The following is a 16275-nucleotide window of genomic DNA, read 5'->3' as shown; positions in this document are numbered from 1 at the left end:
TGCATTTAAAAAAAAAAAACTTTTTGGACTCTAATATAATAGCAGTCAGTTTCCTTCACGAGTGTGCATTTCAGGGCCTGCCCAGTGTCACCACTCACTCATATCTGGTGTCCCAATAGCTTGCATTTAAAAAAAACTAAACGTTTTTGACTGTAATATAATAGCAGTCAGTTTCCTTCACGAGTGTGCATTTCAGGGCCTGCCAGGGCACAGTGTCACACCAGTGCCACTCATATCTGTTGTCACAGTAGCTTGCACGCATAGTACCACTAATCGAAAAAAAAATGACAGGCAGAGGCAGACCACCCCGCAGGGGCCATCGTGGTCGTGGTGCTGTGATTCCCTTGATTCCCTTGTGATTCCATTCTGACAACTCAGCAAAGGAAGCAGCAGCGGGTACAACATCATCATCATCACACCGTACATGTGTAATGCTGCCTAACTGAGACATATCCCTGTTATCTACATCCTCTGGCAATAATGGTTGCGCATCACTCATTTCTTCCAACTGATGTGTAAATAACTCCTCTGACAGATCAAGTGAAGCGGCTGTGGTGCTAGTGTTGGTGGTAGCGGCAGGCAGGCGAGTGGTAACTTGAGAGGTGCCCGAAGCTAAGCTGGAGGAGGATGGTGCGTCAAGGTTCCGAGCGGAAGCTGTAGAAGATTGGGTATCCTGTGTTAGCCAGTCAACTATGTCCTCAGAACTTTTCAAGTTCAGGGTACGTGGCCTGCTGCCACCTCCTCTACTCCTCCTACTCCATCCTCTTCCATAACCTCCTCGGTTGAGTCCTCTTCTGCTGCTGCGTCTTGCTACACATCAACGGCACCCCCCCAGCTCCCCAGGTATTGTTCCACATCCCGGATACGGCAGTGTCACGCCGTCTTGGGGTTGACTTGCCTGAAAGCAGAGAGTCACACCGGACCAGCACTCCTGTCCGCCCTGAACGCACAGGTGGATCAGTGGCTGACTCCGCACCAAATGGAGATCGGCAAAGTGGTTTGTGACAACGGAAGAAATTTGTTGGCGGCATTGCATTTGGGCAAGTTGACACATGTGCCGTGCATGGCACATGTGTGTAATCTGATCGTACAACGCTTTGTGCATCAGTACCCAGGCTTACAGGATGTCCTTAAGCAAGCCAGGAAGGTTTGTGGCCATTTCAGGCGTTCCTACACTGCCATGGCGCACTTTTCCGATATCCAGCAGCGAAACAACATGCCAGTGAGGCGCTTGATTTGCGACAGCCCGACATGTTGGAATTCAACACTCCTAATGTTCGACCGCCTGCTCCAACAAGAAAAAGCCATTAACGAGTATTTGTATGACCGGGGTGCTAGGACAGCCTCTGCGGAGCTGGGAATTTTTTTGCCACGTTACTGGACGCTCATGCGCAATGCCTGTAGGCTCATGCGTCCTTTTGAGGAGGTGACAAACCTAGTCAGTCGCACCGAAGGCACCATCAGCGACATCATACCATTTGTTTTCTTCCTGGAGAGTGCCCTGCGTAGAGTGCTGGATCAGGGTGTAGATGAGCATGAAGAGGAAGAGTTGTGGTCACCATCACCACCAGAAACAGCCTTATCAGCATCGCTAGCTTGACCTGCGGCAACGCTGGAAGAGGATTGTTAGGAAGAGGAGTCAGAGGAGGAATGTGGCTTTGAGGAGGAGGAGGAAGACCAACCACAACAGGCATCCCAGGGTGCTCGTTGTCACCTATCTGGTACCCGTGGTGTTGTACGTGGCTGGGGGGAAGAACATACCTTCAGAGAGATCACTGAGGACGAGGAACAGGACATGAGTAGCTCGGCATCCAACCTTGTGCAAATGGGGTCTTTCATGCTCTCGTGCCTGTTGAGGGACCCTCGTATAAAAAGGCTGAAGGAGAACGACCTGTACTGGGTGTCCACGCTACTAGACCCCCGGTATAAGCAGAAAGTGCCTGAAATGTTACCGAATTACGGCAAGTCGGAAAGGATGCAGCAGTTCCAAAATAAATTAAAAAGTATGCTTTACACAGCGTATAAGGGTGATGTCAACGGGAATCTAAAAGGGGAAGAGGTAAAAGTAATCCTCCTCCTCCCACGACCACGCCGGCAAGGACAGGACGCTTTACAGATGTGTTGTTGATGGAGGACATGCAGAGGTTTTTAAGTCCTACGCATCGCCACAGCCCTTCGGGGTCCACCTTCAGAGAATGACTCGACCGACAGGTGGCAGACTACCTCGCCTTAACTGCAGATATCGACACTCTGAGGAGAGATGAACCCCTTGACTACTGGGTGTGCAGGCTTGACCTGTGGCCTGAGCTATCCCAATTTGGGATAGAACTTCTGGCCTGCCCCGCTTCAAGTGTCCTGTTAGAAAGGACCTTCAGTGCAGCAGGAGGTATTGTCACTGAGAAGAGAAGTCGCCTAGGTCAAAAAAGTCTAGATTACCTCACCTTTATTAAGATGAATGAGGGATGGATCCTGAAGGGACTGACAGTGGGCGATACATTCGACTAAAAAAGGCCTCATGAGGGGGACGTAATAGAGTGTCGCGGCTGCCGGCCCGCCGCGTGATATTTAAATCCCTAGCTCACCCCAGTACCTTGCCCTGTCGTGGTTTCCTGTTCCTGGTTTCCTGAGAGTGCTTTATCATTGTGAATCTGATTTCCTGGTATCCTGATCTTGGCTTTTCCCTGGTTATTCTGAATTCTGGTTTCCCTGACTTGGCTTGTGTAAACGGTATTGTGTATTTTCTGGCTTCCTTGACCTCGGCTTTCCCTTTGACCATTCTCTGTCTCTAGCGTATTAGTCCGGCCATTCTAAGGTCCGGTTTACGCTCTGTCCTTTTATTTTCCTTTTCTTGCCTATGTATATGTGTACATAGTTTCTGCGTGCTGGACCACACTAGTAGTTGTGACATTGGGATTAAACTGATAAGAATAGTACTACTTAACACACCACTCCTATCTGGTGGCACATTAGATTGCTCGCGCAGTGCCCCAAATTTGAAGTAGGAGGACCGACCAAGCATGTTTTTCCATCTCCCGGTTCCTAAAATCGATGCCTTATATACACGTCCCCTGATAGGGGACGTAACAGGGATTAAACTGATAGGAATAGTACTACTTAACACACCACTCCTATCTGGTGGCACATTACATGGCACACGCATTGCCCCAAATTTGAAGTAGGAGGACCGACCAAGCATCTTCTTCCATCTCCCGGTTCCTAAAATCGATGCCTTATATACACGTCCCCTGATAGGGGACGTAACAGGGATTAAACTGATAAGAATAGTACTACTTAATACACCACTCCTATCTGGTGGCACATTAGATTGCACGCGCAGTGCCCCAAATTTGAAGTAGGAGGACCGACCAAGCATCTTTTTCCATCTCCCGGTTCGTAAAATCGATGCCTTATATACACGTCCCCTGATAGGGGACGTAACAGGGAATAAACTGATAACAATAGTACTACTTAACACACCACTCCTATCTGGTGGCACATTAGATTGCACGCGCAGTGCCCCAAATTTGAAGTAGGAGGACCGACCAAGCATCTTTTTCCATCTCCCGGTTCCTAAAATTAATGCCTTATATACACATCCCCTGATAGGGGACGTAACAGGGATTAAACTGATAAGAATAGTACTACTTAACACACCACTCCTATCTGGTGGCACATTAGATTGCACGCGCAGTGCCCACATTTGAAGTAGGAGGACCGACCAAGCATCTTTTTCCATCTCCCGGTTCCTAAAATTAATGCCTTATATACACATCCCCTGATAGGGGACGTAACAGGGATTAAACTGATAAGAATAGTACTACTTAACACACCACTCCTATCTGGTGCCACATTAGATTGCACGCGCAGTGCCCCAAATTTGAAGTAGGAGGACCGACCAAGCATCTTTTTCCATCTACCGGTTCATAAAATCGATGCCTTATATACACGTCCCCTGATAGGGGACATAACAGGGATTAAACTGATAGGAATAGTACTACTTAACACACCTTATAATAATGCAGAGAGAGGCAACGCAGAGAGAGGAGTCTGAAGAAGAGGAGTCAGAGGCAGTGGCGTCTCTAGGATTCATTTTTAGTGGGGGCACATGGTGGGCCAGGGACAAAAGTAGGGGGGCACATTTAACCCCGCCCTCACTGCAGTTTGACCCCGCCCCCACCGCATGTTAAGCCCCACCCCCGACACAATGTGTTGTTGTTGTGTTTTTTTTTTTAATAATCCCTGGTGGAGAATTCATTATTTTCCACCAAGGATTATTAAAAACCAAACACATTTCCCTTGATACAGTCCATACACACACACACACACAGACTGCTGAGTCCTTAAACACACAGAGAGACAGACTGCTGACCATACTCACACACAGACTGCCAAGTCCATAAACACACACAGACTGCTGAGTCCATACACACATACAGACTGCTGAGTCCATACACACATACAGACTGCCGAGTCCATACACACATACAGACTGCTGAGTCCATACACACACACAGACTGCCGAGTCCATACACACCCACACAGACTGTCGAGTCCATACACACCCACACAGACTGCTGAGTCCATACACACTGCTGAGTCCATACACACACACAGACTGTCGAGTCCATACACACACACAGACTGTCGAGTCCATACACACATACACACTGCTGAGTCCATACACACTGCTGAGTTCATACACACATACAGTCTGCTGAGTCCATACACACACAGACTGCTGAGTCCATACACACAGACTTCTGAGTCCATACACACTGCTGAGTCCATACACACTGCCGAGTCCAAAAACACTGCTGAGTCCATACACACATACAGACTGCCAAGTCCATACACGCATACAGACTGCTGAATCCATACACACTGCTGAGTCCATACACACATACAGACTTCTGAGTTCATACACACATACAGACTGCTGAGTTCATACACACATACAGTCTGCTGAGTCCATACACACATACAGATTGCCGAGTCCATACACACACAGACTGCAGAGTCCCTACACACATACAGACTGCCTAGTCCATACACACATACAGACTGCCTAGTCCATACACACATACAGACTGCTGAATCCATACACACATACAGACTGCCGAATCCATACACACATACAGACTGCCAAGTCCATACACACATACAGACTGCTGAGCCATACACACTGCTGAGTCCATACACACATACAGACTGCTGAGTCCATACACACAGTCTGCTGAGTCCATACACACACACACTGCTGAGTCCATATACACACACTGCTGAGTCCATACACACACACAGACTGTCGAGTCCATACACACACACAGACTGTCGAGTCCATACACACATACACACTGCTGAGTCCATACACACTGCTGAGTCCATACACACATACAGACTGCTGAGTCCATACACACTGCTGAGTCCATACACACATACAGACTGCTGAGTCCATACACACATACAGACTGCTGAGTTCATACACACATACAGTCTGCTGAGTCCATACACACACAGACTGCTGAGTCCATACACACTGCTGAGTCCATACACACTGCTGAGTCCATACACACACACAGACTGCTGAGTCCATACACACACACAGACTGCTGAATCCAAACACACACACAGACTGCCGAGTCCAAACACACACACAGACTGTCGAGTCCAAACACACACACAGACTGCCGAGTCCATATACACACAGACTGCCGAGTCCATACACACATACAGACTGCTGAGTCCATACACACATACAGACTGCTGAGTCCATACACACATACAGACTGCCGAGTCCATACACACATACAGACTGCCGAGTCCATACACACATACAGACTGCCGAGTCCATACACACATACAGACTGCCGAGTCCATACACACATACAGACTGCCGAGTCCATACACACATACAGACTGCCGAGTCCATACACACATACAGACTGCTGAGTCCATACACACATACAGACTGCCGAGTCCAGACACACACAGACTGCTGAGTCCATACACACACAGACTGCTGAGTCCATACACACTGCCGAGTCCATACACACATACAGACTGCAGAGTCCATACACACACAGACTGCCGAGTCCATACACACATACAGACTGCCGAGTCCATACACACATACAGACTGCCGAGTCCATACACACACAGACTGCTGAGTCCATACACACACAGACTGCTGAGTCCATACACACACAGACTGCTGAGTCCATACACACACAGACTGCTGAGTCCATACACACACAGACTGCTGAGTCCATACACACTGCCGAGTCCATACACACACACAGACTGCCGAGTCCATACACACACACAGACTGCCGAGTCCATACACACATACAGACTGCCGAGTCCATACACACACACAGACTGCCGAGTCCAGACACACACAGACTGCTGAGTCCATACACACACAGACTGCTGAGTCCATACACACACAGACTGCTGAGTCCATACACACACAGACTGCTGAGTCCATACACACTGCCGAGTCCATACACACATACAGACTGCCGAGTCCATACACACACAGACTGCCGAGTCCATACACACACACAGACTGCTGAGTCCATACACACTGCTGAGTTCATACACACATACAGTCTGCTGAGTCCATACACACACAGACTGCTGAGTCCATACACACAGACTTCTGAGTCCATACACACTGCTGAGTCCATACACACTGCCGAGTCCAAAAACACTGCTGAGTCCATACACACATACAGACTGCCAAGTCCATACACGCATACAGACTGCTGAATCCATACACACTGCTGAGTCCATACACACATACAGACTTCTGAGTTCATACACACATACAGACTGCTGAGTTCATACACACATACAGTCTGCTGAGTCCATACACACATACAGATTGCCGAGTCCATACACACACAGACTGCAGAGTCCCTACACACATACAAACTGCCTAGTCCATACACACATACAGACTGCCTAGTCCATACACACATACAGACTGCTGAATCCATACACACATACAGACTGCCGAATCCATACACACATACAGACTGCCAAGTCCATACACACATACAGACTGCTGAGTCCATACACACTGCTGAGTCCATACACACATACAGACTGCTGAGTCCATACACACAGTCTGCTGAGTCCATACACACACACACTGCTGAGTCCATATACACACACTGCTGAGTCCATACACACACACAGACTGTCGAGTCCATACACACACACAGACTGTCGAGTCCATACACACATACACACTGCTGAGTCCATACACACTGCTGAGTCCATACACACATACAGACTGCTGAGTCCATACACACTGCTGAGTCCATACACACATACAGACTGCTGAGTCCATACACACTGCTGAGTCCATACACACATACAGACTGCTGAGTCCATACACACATACAGACTGCTGAGTTCATACACACATACAGTCTGCTGAGTCCATACACACACAGACTGCTGAGTCCATACACACTGCTGAGTCCATACACACTGCTGAGTCCATACACACACACAGACTGCTGAGTCCATACACACACACAGACTGCTGAATCCAAACACACACACAGACTGCCGAGTCCAAACACACACACAGACTGTCGAGTCCAAACACACACACAGACTGCCGAGTCCGTATACACACAGACTGCCGAGTCCATACACACATACAGACTGCTGAGTCCATACACACATACAGACTGCTGAGTCCATACACACATACAGACTGCCGAGTCCATACACACATACAGACTGCCGAGTCCATACACACATACAGACTGCCGAGTCCATACACACATACAGACTGCCGAGTCCATACACACATACAGACTGCCGAGTCCATACACACATACAGACTGCCGAGTCCATACACACATACAGACTGCTGAGTCCATACACACATACAGACTGCCGAGTCCAGACACACACAGACTGCTGAGTCCATACACACACAGACTGCTGAGTCCATACACACTGCCGAGTCCATACACACATACAGACTGCAGAGTCCATACACACACAGACTGCCGAGTCCATACACACATACAGACTGCCGAGTCCATACACACATACAGACTGCCGAGTCCATACACACACAGACTGCTGAGTCCATACACACACAGACTGCTGAGTCCATACACACACAGACTGCTGAGTCCATACACACACAGACTGCTGAGTCCATACACACACAGACTGCTGAGTCCATACACACTGCCGAGTCCATACACACACACAGACTGCCGAGTCCATACACACACACAGACTGCCGAGTCCATACACACATACAGACTGCCGAGTCCATACACACACACAGACTGCCGAGTCCAGACACACACAGACTGCTGAGTCCATACACACACAGACTGCTGAGTCCATACACACACAGACTGCTGAGTCCATACACACACAGACTGCTGAGTCCATACACACTGCCGAGTCCATACACACATACAGACTGCCGAGTCCATACACACACAGACTGCCGAGTCCATACACACACACAGACTGCCGAGTCCATACACACATACAGACTGCCGAGTCCATACACACATACAGACTGCCGAGTTCATACACACACACAGACTGCCGAGTCCATACACACATACAGACTGCTGAGTCCATACACACATACAGAGTCCATACACACACACACACACACACAAGCTTCCTCACTAGCAGACAGACAGACAGACAGACAAACAAACACACACAAGCACATTAAGCCTACCTGTCACTGGAGCCTGATGCTGGGAGTCAGGCAGCCATCTTCTATCCTTTCCAGCAGCAGCATGGGCTGCTGCTTAACCGCGGGGGCGGGGCTTATGTGCGGGAGGCGGGGCTTTATTTATGGGGCGGGGCCTGTGCCGGGGAAGCTGCTGGGTGCTGAAAACACCCAGCACAGTTCCAGCTGCTCTGCCTTGCATTCCCTCGGCTGTCACACACTGTTACAGCCCGAGGGAATAGAATGTAAGGACATGGCCAGCAAGTTGCTGGCATTTGGGGGGGCACAAGGGGGGGGCACAGCATGATGTAGGGGGGGCATGGCCCCCTCTGCCCCTCCCCCCTAGCGACGCCACTGGTCAGAGGAGGAAGGTGGCTTTGAGGAGGTGAAAGACCAAACACAGCAGGCGGCACCTTGTCACCTTTCGTGGACCCTTGGTGTTGTACGTGGCTGGGTGGAGGAAGAGAGACCTTCAATGACATCAGTGAGGACAAGGAACGGGACATGGCTAGCTTGGTATCCAACCTTCTGCAAATGGGGAGTTTGCAGTTGTGCAAATGGACTGTTTGCGGTTGTTTGCGGTGCGTTAAACGGGGAGTTTGGTCTGTCACTGTGAAGCGGGCGTAACCCTTACACTACCTGATCGATACAACATTATACCTGATGTTTTAAAGCACGTTATTCCAAACAATTTAGGAATGTTAGGTGATTTATGCCCTTTATGGATTAAAACCAGACTCTGCATAATAATAAAATAGGTCTGGGCAGCGAGAGAACAGGTATGCTTCCACTGTACCATCAACAAAAGTGGAGAGGTATTTTGAGATTATGGGCACTTTTTTATGCCTCTGACTTATTTGCCTCTGACTTATTTGCAGCTGGTGTCTGCCAGGGGATTTAGCACAAACGGAAGGACACAGACAAGGGCAGCAAAATCACACCGCTTTGATGTGCCACCTCCATCCAATGGACTCTCTTCTACCCCAATCAGGCTAGAAGTGTCAGAAGTTAAACTACATTTCACAATAACTCAAAGAAAATGATGGAAATATAGCCCAGCCATTAATGTAGTCAATAGCGGAATGTGTAATGCTGCTAAACAACTGTAATAAACATTAAAAAAGGGGAAGGTGTAAAAAATAAACAATCAGAGAAAAATATATTTTATTTGTTTTAGAGTAAACTATAAAAAGATAAATAATCACTTACTTTTTTGGCATATTTTTCCGGTGTAGCCCTCTGGGCAGGTACATACATTATTTCGTATGCATTGACCACCATTCTTGCAAGGAGGACTGCAAACAGCTAAAACATGAATAAAACATAAATATATAAATCTGATAAAATACTTGTTGCAACTGATGTTGATAAGGCTAATAGAATATAGGTTGCCACTACAGAAAAAGTTGGTTGCCCTCCTAACCGTAACGGCAACCAATCAAGTTTCCTTTTGTTAGTAATTAATAGAGCTAAAATCTGTTTCACCCTTTATACAAACAATGTGCTCTGTACAGTGTGTGCACTAGACCCAAATAACTCAATTAGAACATTTAAAAAAAAAATCTTTATTAAAGAAATTAATCTTACCATTTTGGCACTGTGCACCAAAGAATCCATTTGGGCAAAGGCATGTATTGGACTTCATACAAGTACCACCATTGAGACACACTGGGTGACAGACAGCTAGTAAAAAAAAAACACATTAAACACCATACTGAATCTTAAAAATACAAATACATTATATAGTGTAGAGAAATTCAACACAGTTTAAATAAGAAGATTAATTAATCGTATAAAATCACTCTAAAATATATGTTAGAACACCAATGCTCATATAATAAATTATATACTGTTTGATGCCTGGCACCAAATATAAAAATCCTAAAAAAAGCCTCAATTTAATTATTTTGGATAACCATTTCTTTAATGCTCCCAATCTGTTAGAAAAAACTTTTTTAATCTGCAAAAATCCCAAATAGAATTTATTGGTGACTTCTGTAGATACATAATCTGAAAAGTTTTTCAAACAGATTGTGATAATTTAAAAAGCTTACCAAAATGAATTCAATTATGGCCTTAAATAGAGGCATGTGGACATTTATAAAATACTGAAATGGCCCAAATATGAGTTGAATTTAGAGGAGGTCATTAGAATATTAAAAGGTGATTCACTAAACCTTTATTAAACAGGACAGTCACTGCAATATACCTCCTCCCCCATCATCTCAACCCATAGGCTGCAGTTTGAGGGTTAATATTCCCATGCTGTGAGATGTGAGCTCATAAAATAAATGTTGAGGTCCACCACATGTAAAAAAAATGAGACAGTTTCCCACAAGGCTGCACAATTTACAGCCTTGGGGCAGCAGGCAAGAGAGAGAGTGTATCCCTCATGTACCAGTCCATTTGGCTACTGTGAGGGGCCCATGGATTATGGTCTGCACCCCAAGAGGAGCTCACCAGAAAATTTTCCAGTAAGCCTTTTGGTAACTTATGCCACAGAATGGTTGGTAACTTATGCCACAGAATGTTCCTGCAAAAGGTAATCAGTAATGGGGACTTTGGAGTGTATAAAGAGTAGCAGCAGGCCAATCTGCTCCGCACAATACATCCACATATGAAGTGGGCTGGTTGACTTTACGGGTCCTTTAACTTATTAACCAGGAAGAGTTATCTATGGCAGGAAATTAATCTTGAGAGTTACTTAAAGGACCACTCTAGGCACCCAGACCACTTCAGCTTAATGAAGTGGTCTGGGTGCCAGGTCCTGCTAGGGTTAACCCATTTTTTTTATAAAACCCATTTTTTTTTTCAGAGAAACTGCTATGTTTTGGCTGTCTCATTGACAGCCGCTAGAGGCGCTTGCGTGATTCTCACTGTGAAAATCACAGTTAGAGCACGCAAGCGTCCATAGGAAAGCATTGATAATGCTTTCCTATGAGACCGGCTGAATGCGCGCGCAGCTCTTGCCGCGCGTGCGCATTCAGCCGAATGGGAGGAGAGGAGGAGGATCGGAGGAGAAGAGCTCCCCGCCCGGCGCTGGAGAAAGGTAAGTTTTAACCCCTTTCCTCTCCCCAGAGCCCGGCGGGAGGGGGTCCCTGAGGGTGGGGGCACCCTCAGGGCACTATAGTGCCAGGAAAACAAGTATGTTTTCCTGGCACTATAGTGGTCCTTTAACTATGATATCTCACTTGCTGGTAACGTATTTTTTGTTCATTAAATCTACAGTTTCAGTTTGTCGAATAATGTTTGATACATTTTTAAAATGATCAATGCTAAATAAATCTCTTGTGTAATGGCTCAATTGGATGCACACATAAAATCTGGGAGCCAAAGTCTGCCGTACACTTTCCCCATAGTATTCAGAAAAAGTTTGGTGACAAGAGCCATCTGTGTCTGATCTCACACTCAGAGTAGAACACCCTGGAATTACTCAAGCTATCCCACTCCGTTACAAGCGGAATGCAAAATAACAATTTGTAGTACCACAATAAGGCAGTAGGGGTCCCCATACTTTAACAAATGTGGTTATTTCTGACTGTTAAAAGTCCACTTCTCATAGTTTTGTGATTAGTGTGGCAAAGGTAGATCATAGTATAGTGGGAGAGCATGGAGATCAATGTATGGGTGCCACAGATCCCGCACTGTTGCTTCATTTATTCTTCCTATTTATTGTATGTTCATAGGCATATCATGCATTTGTAATTTGTAGTTCAGGCTGAAAATGGAGTAGTAGAACTAAGAAATCTGATCACCATACATCTGAAATAGTTATCCATGACCATGATAAGTCACTTAGGAGTCTGTTGTGTCTCCTGCAGTCAGTACAATCATACTAATAATTATTTGAAGTTGCACAGAAGTAGCCATTAAATATTATTTAAATAAATTGCTCATTCGTAGAATTATCCAGTAAGCTTGAACAGGTAAAAAAACAAAACATTAAATACCTGTGTTACATGTGGGCCCCTGCCAACCAGGCTTGCACTTGCAAACATCTGGAGAAACGCATTCTCCACCATTTTCACAATGTCGGTTACAAACCACTGTACCAAGGATAGAAGACAAAGTAAATAAATAACTAATTGCCATAACAACACAGCATAAAGTACACTGCTACATCACATGTGCACTTGGTATATAATAATGTCCTAGACAATAAAAAAAAAAACTATTCTACTGCCCTTGGTTTTTCTACATTGCCATTAGTTACTTCCATGTATTTTGCATGACATTTAGACCATAAAGCTTCACTCACCCTCCTTTATCCTCTAGGAATGATTACAAGCTGGTAGAGGAATACATTTCTCTGCCAGAGGCCACTGGTCACAGATTTAATTCCTGCATTAAGTGTGCTGAAAATGTTTGCTCACCAAAAAGCTCTAGCGTAATAGGCGTACAGCGGTATAATCCCCATTTATCGAATATGCAGCAAATGTCCACCTCAGGAGCGATATCCAAAACTCAGGAAAGGGATAGAAAGACAACTAATAGTGCTCTCAATATAAAAATATAAATAGATACAATGAATAAAAATGTACTTACAAGGATAGAGCAGGCTAACTGCTCTATGGTATCAGCATTGGTGGTATGATCCCCACCTATGGTTGCTTGGAGTACAGGATAAGTGAAATGCAGGATGTAAAATCAGTGTAAAAGAAAAGAGATAATTGGCACAGGGTAGTGAAAAAAAAAAAAAAAAGATTCTATATTGCCATTAGTTTAGTACACTTGAAGAAGCCCTAGGCGAAACGCATTTGGATATAATATTGTGCATCAATTAAAGGTTTTTTGGTCACTAGCCTGTGCAAATTATCTATTTTCTTTTACACTTATTTTGCATCCTGGCATTTTACGTTTCCTGCACTCCAAGCAATCCTAGGTGGGGATGATACCACCAATGATGACACCATAGAGCAGTTAGCCTGCTCTGTCCTTGAAAGTACATTTTTATTTATTTTATCTATTTAAATTTTTATATTCAGAGCACTATTCGTTGTCTTTCTATCCCTTTCCTGAGTTTTAGATAATGTTCCTGAGGTGGACACTTGCTGCATATCCTATAAGAGGGGATTATACCACTGTACGCCTATTACGCTAGAGCTGGCTATACCTCGCATAAATGTGAGTATACTACCATTATTAAACAAAACATTTATGACCTTAAAAGAAAGCGACAAATAGTATATGTGGGAGCACTTAAGGATAAACCCTTTCTTTATGATGGAACAAACACGTTCTAGTTTTGTAACTGGGGATTGCAATATTACAAATATTATCACCTTTATGCCCATTGTATTGTATATATAGTCATTATATTGTTTTTGTAGTATATTTGTTCTTATATATTGTAATTGGCCATTACAATTTTAGATCTTATACTTAATAAATATTTTTTGAAGTCATTTGGGCTATTGGTTCCTGCTCTAGAGGAGTGTAGTCCTTAACTACACATCGTGCTGAAATTGAGCCTAATAAGTGGCTCCTTATTTGTGAGTATAATACCTATACTTCTTTTTTATGGAATATTGGTAACAGACTATACTGTACTATATACTTTTTGCTTGAGCTCTAGCTACATCGTGAGAAAAGATTGAAGAAGGGGAAAAGGTTGCCTTTACGGACCTGAAAGCGTGTACTCCTGAGCTTGGCTATAAGCTCAACAATATGTGAGTGGTTCTATACACAAATTTCACATTTATATATTGAATCACAGAGTTACACTATGAAGATTTAATTTCTTTTTCAGAACACTTTAAATAATATCATCCACCCTGTGACCAGTTGGGAAGTGAACACTTCTAAGAGTGTGGACTCATTTGATTATTGTATGTAGCACTACACCTTCCTTTTTTGACGTTCTAGTTTTTGTTTAGTTTCAGAAGTTGGATAATAGCCTTTGCCCTTAAAGTGCTAAACCATGTCCTATATTAATAGCAGTAATAAAGACAGGTGGCACTTAGATTAGTGGAAGAAGGCACCGACAAGTACATTCCATGTTTCAATCCTTTCCTTATGTTTCCAAGCACTGTAAATATCTGTAAACGATCAAATATTGTTTCATTTTTACTGCAATCTAATGATTTGTTGTTATATATCTTTATATTTTCTATATTACACAATTATTAAAAAATAAATCAAATAAAAGGCATGCTTACTTGTTTCACATCGTGGCCCGACATAACCAAATGGACATGTGCAGATATTTCTCGCCTGGCAAACACCTCCATGTTCACACGGTGGATCACAATAAGCTGCAAATAAGGACTCATATTACAGAAAGACACAACTGTCATGGTGGTGGTCCCTGGGTGTTTAACTGCCATCTGTGAGAGCTTTGCCTCGTTAAACTTATCTTACAACATTTTAAGTAGATTGTGTCTTCACTTTCCCAAAAACTAAAATGTTTTGGAGACGTTATACTTATTATTTGGGCCTACTTTACATCTGCAAAACCTATTCCTTCTGCTATTGTGTCCCTTTGAATTATTATGGCTATTTATTGTCACCGTGCAGAAGTCTACGAATTGTTCATTCACCCACTGATGGCCAGTCTTCCTTTCTACTCATGTCTGAAGTTGAATAAAGTATTGTTTTTGGAAAATTACACAAGTCATATCAAGAGGTTTACGTTCAATGATCTGAGCGTTAGGGATGGTGACAGGACCAGGTTAAACTGTTATATGTATTTAGTACAAAGGAAACATGTCTTGAAAATACGTTACTGTATCTTGTTGTGGAATTATAGAGTCTTGTCATTTAAGAAAGCATACTGCCCTGCGCTCCTCTAGTACAAAATTAGTTTTTATTCCCTTGAAAGAGTGGTCAATTATCAATCAGTCTGATTGTCAACTACTGGAGTGACAAAATGTGCAATCTCTCTATTATACTGATCTGTAACCCCTGCATTTGTAACCATTATGTTTCTACAGGAGCCCGCCATACATCTTTTTCTTGTGAAATGACCGCAGTCAGGTGCTTTCTGACAGTATTTATGGTGACGTTGATGATATAAGTTGTTTGCAGCAGTTAGACAGGGGTCAGAATATGTTTTAGCAGTTATACCTTCTTTATATTTTCTACTTTATACAACGTACCACACTTCATGTAACTGATTTTAAAGATAACAAATACTGTAAATAAAGCTTGAGCTCAAAACGTTAACCCGGTAGTCTTGTTTTTTAAATAAGTTACCACGGAGTGGACCCAAATAGACTTTTAATAGTGTCCTCTACATAACTGTTTTTATTTGTCCTGTTCTACATATATCCTAAATTTACTTCAGAAAAGACCAAAGAATACATTATTGCTGTTTGAACTACTGAAGTTAATGGCATGCAACATTGACTGTTGGTTTTGTGTTTAGTGTTAGGTTAGAATATTTAAGGTGCTTGGCTGAAATCACATTTTACTAATAAGTGTCATGTAGTAAAGCTGGTTGATATTTTCTTGATCCCAAAGTAAAACAATTCTTTTTGCATCTAAAATCTTTTAATAATGACCAAATTTGACATTATCACTCTGAATCCACTGGATTGCCAAAA

At 44.0% G+C, this 16275-nt stretch overlaps 1 protein-coding gene across 1 annotated transcript in view; it reads right to left on the bottom strand.

Annotated features, from left to right (window-relative positions):
- Positions 1 to 16275, bottom strand: part of VWDE (von Willebrand factor D and EGF domains) — a 103580-nt gene that overhangs the window by 7235 nt on the left and 80070 nt on the right. Inside the window, exons 24-27 of the mRNA XM_063452412.1 lie at positions 14890 to 14985; positions 12682 to 12777; positions 10319 to 10414; positions 9941 to 10036 (exon numbers count right to left, since the gene is read on the bottom strand). Coding sequence (XP_063308482.1) covers positions 9941 to 10036; positions 10319 to 10414; positions 12682 to 12777; positions 14890 to 14985 — 384 coding nt within the window. The remainder of the gene's footprint in view (positions 1 to 9940; positions 10037 to 10318; positions 10415 to 12681; positions 12778 to 14889; positions 14986 to 16275) is intronic.

Source organism: Pelobates fuscus, chromosome 4 (assembly GCF_036172605.1).
Source record: "Pelobates fuscus isolate aPelFus1 chromosome 4, aPelFus1.pri, whole genome shotgun sequence".
NCBI lineage: Eukaryota > Metazoa > Chordata > Amphibia > Anura > Pelobatidae > Pelobates > Pelobates fuscus.
The sequence above is the reverse complement of the archived record's forward strand: the minus strand, read 5'-3'. Positions and strand labels throughout refer to the sequence as shown.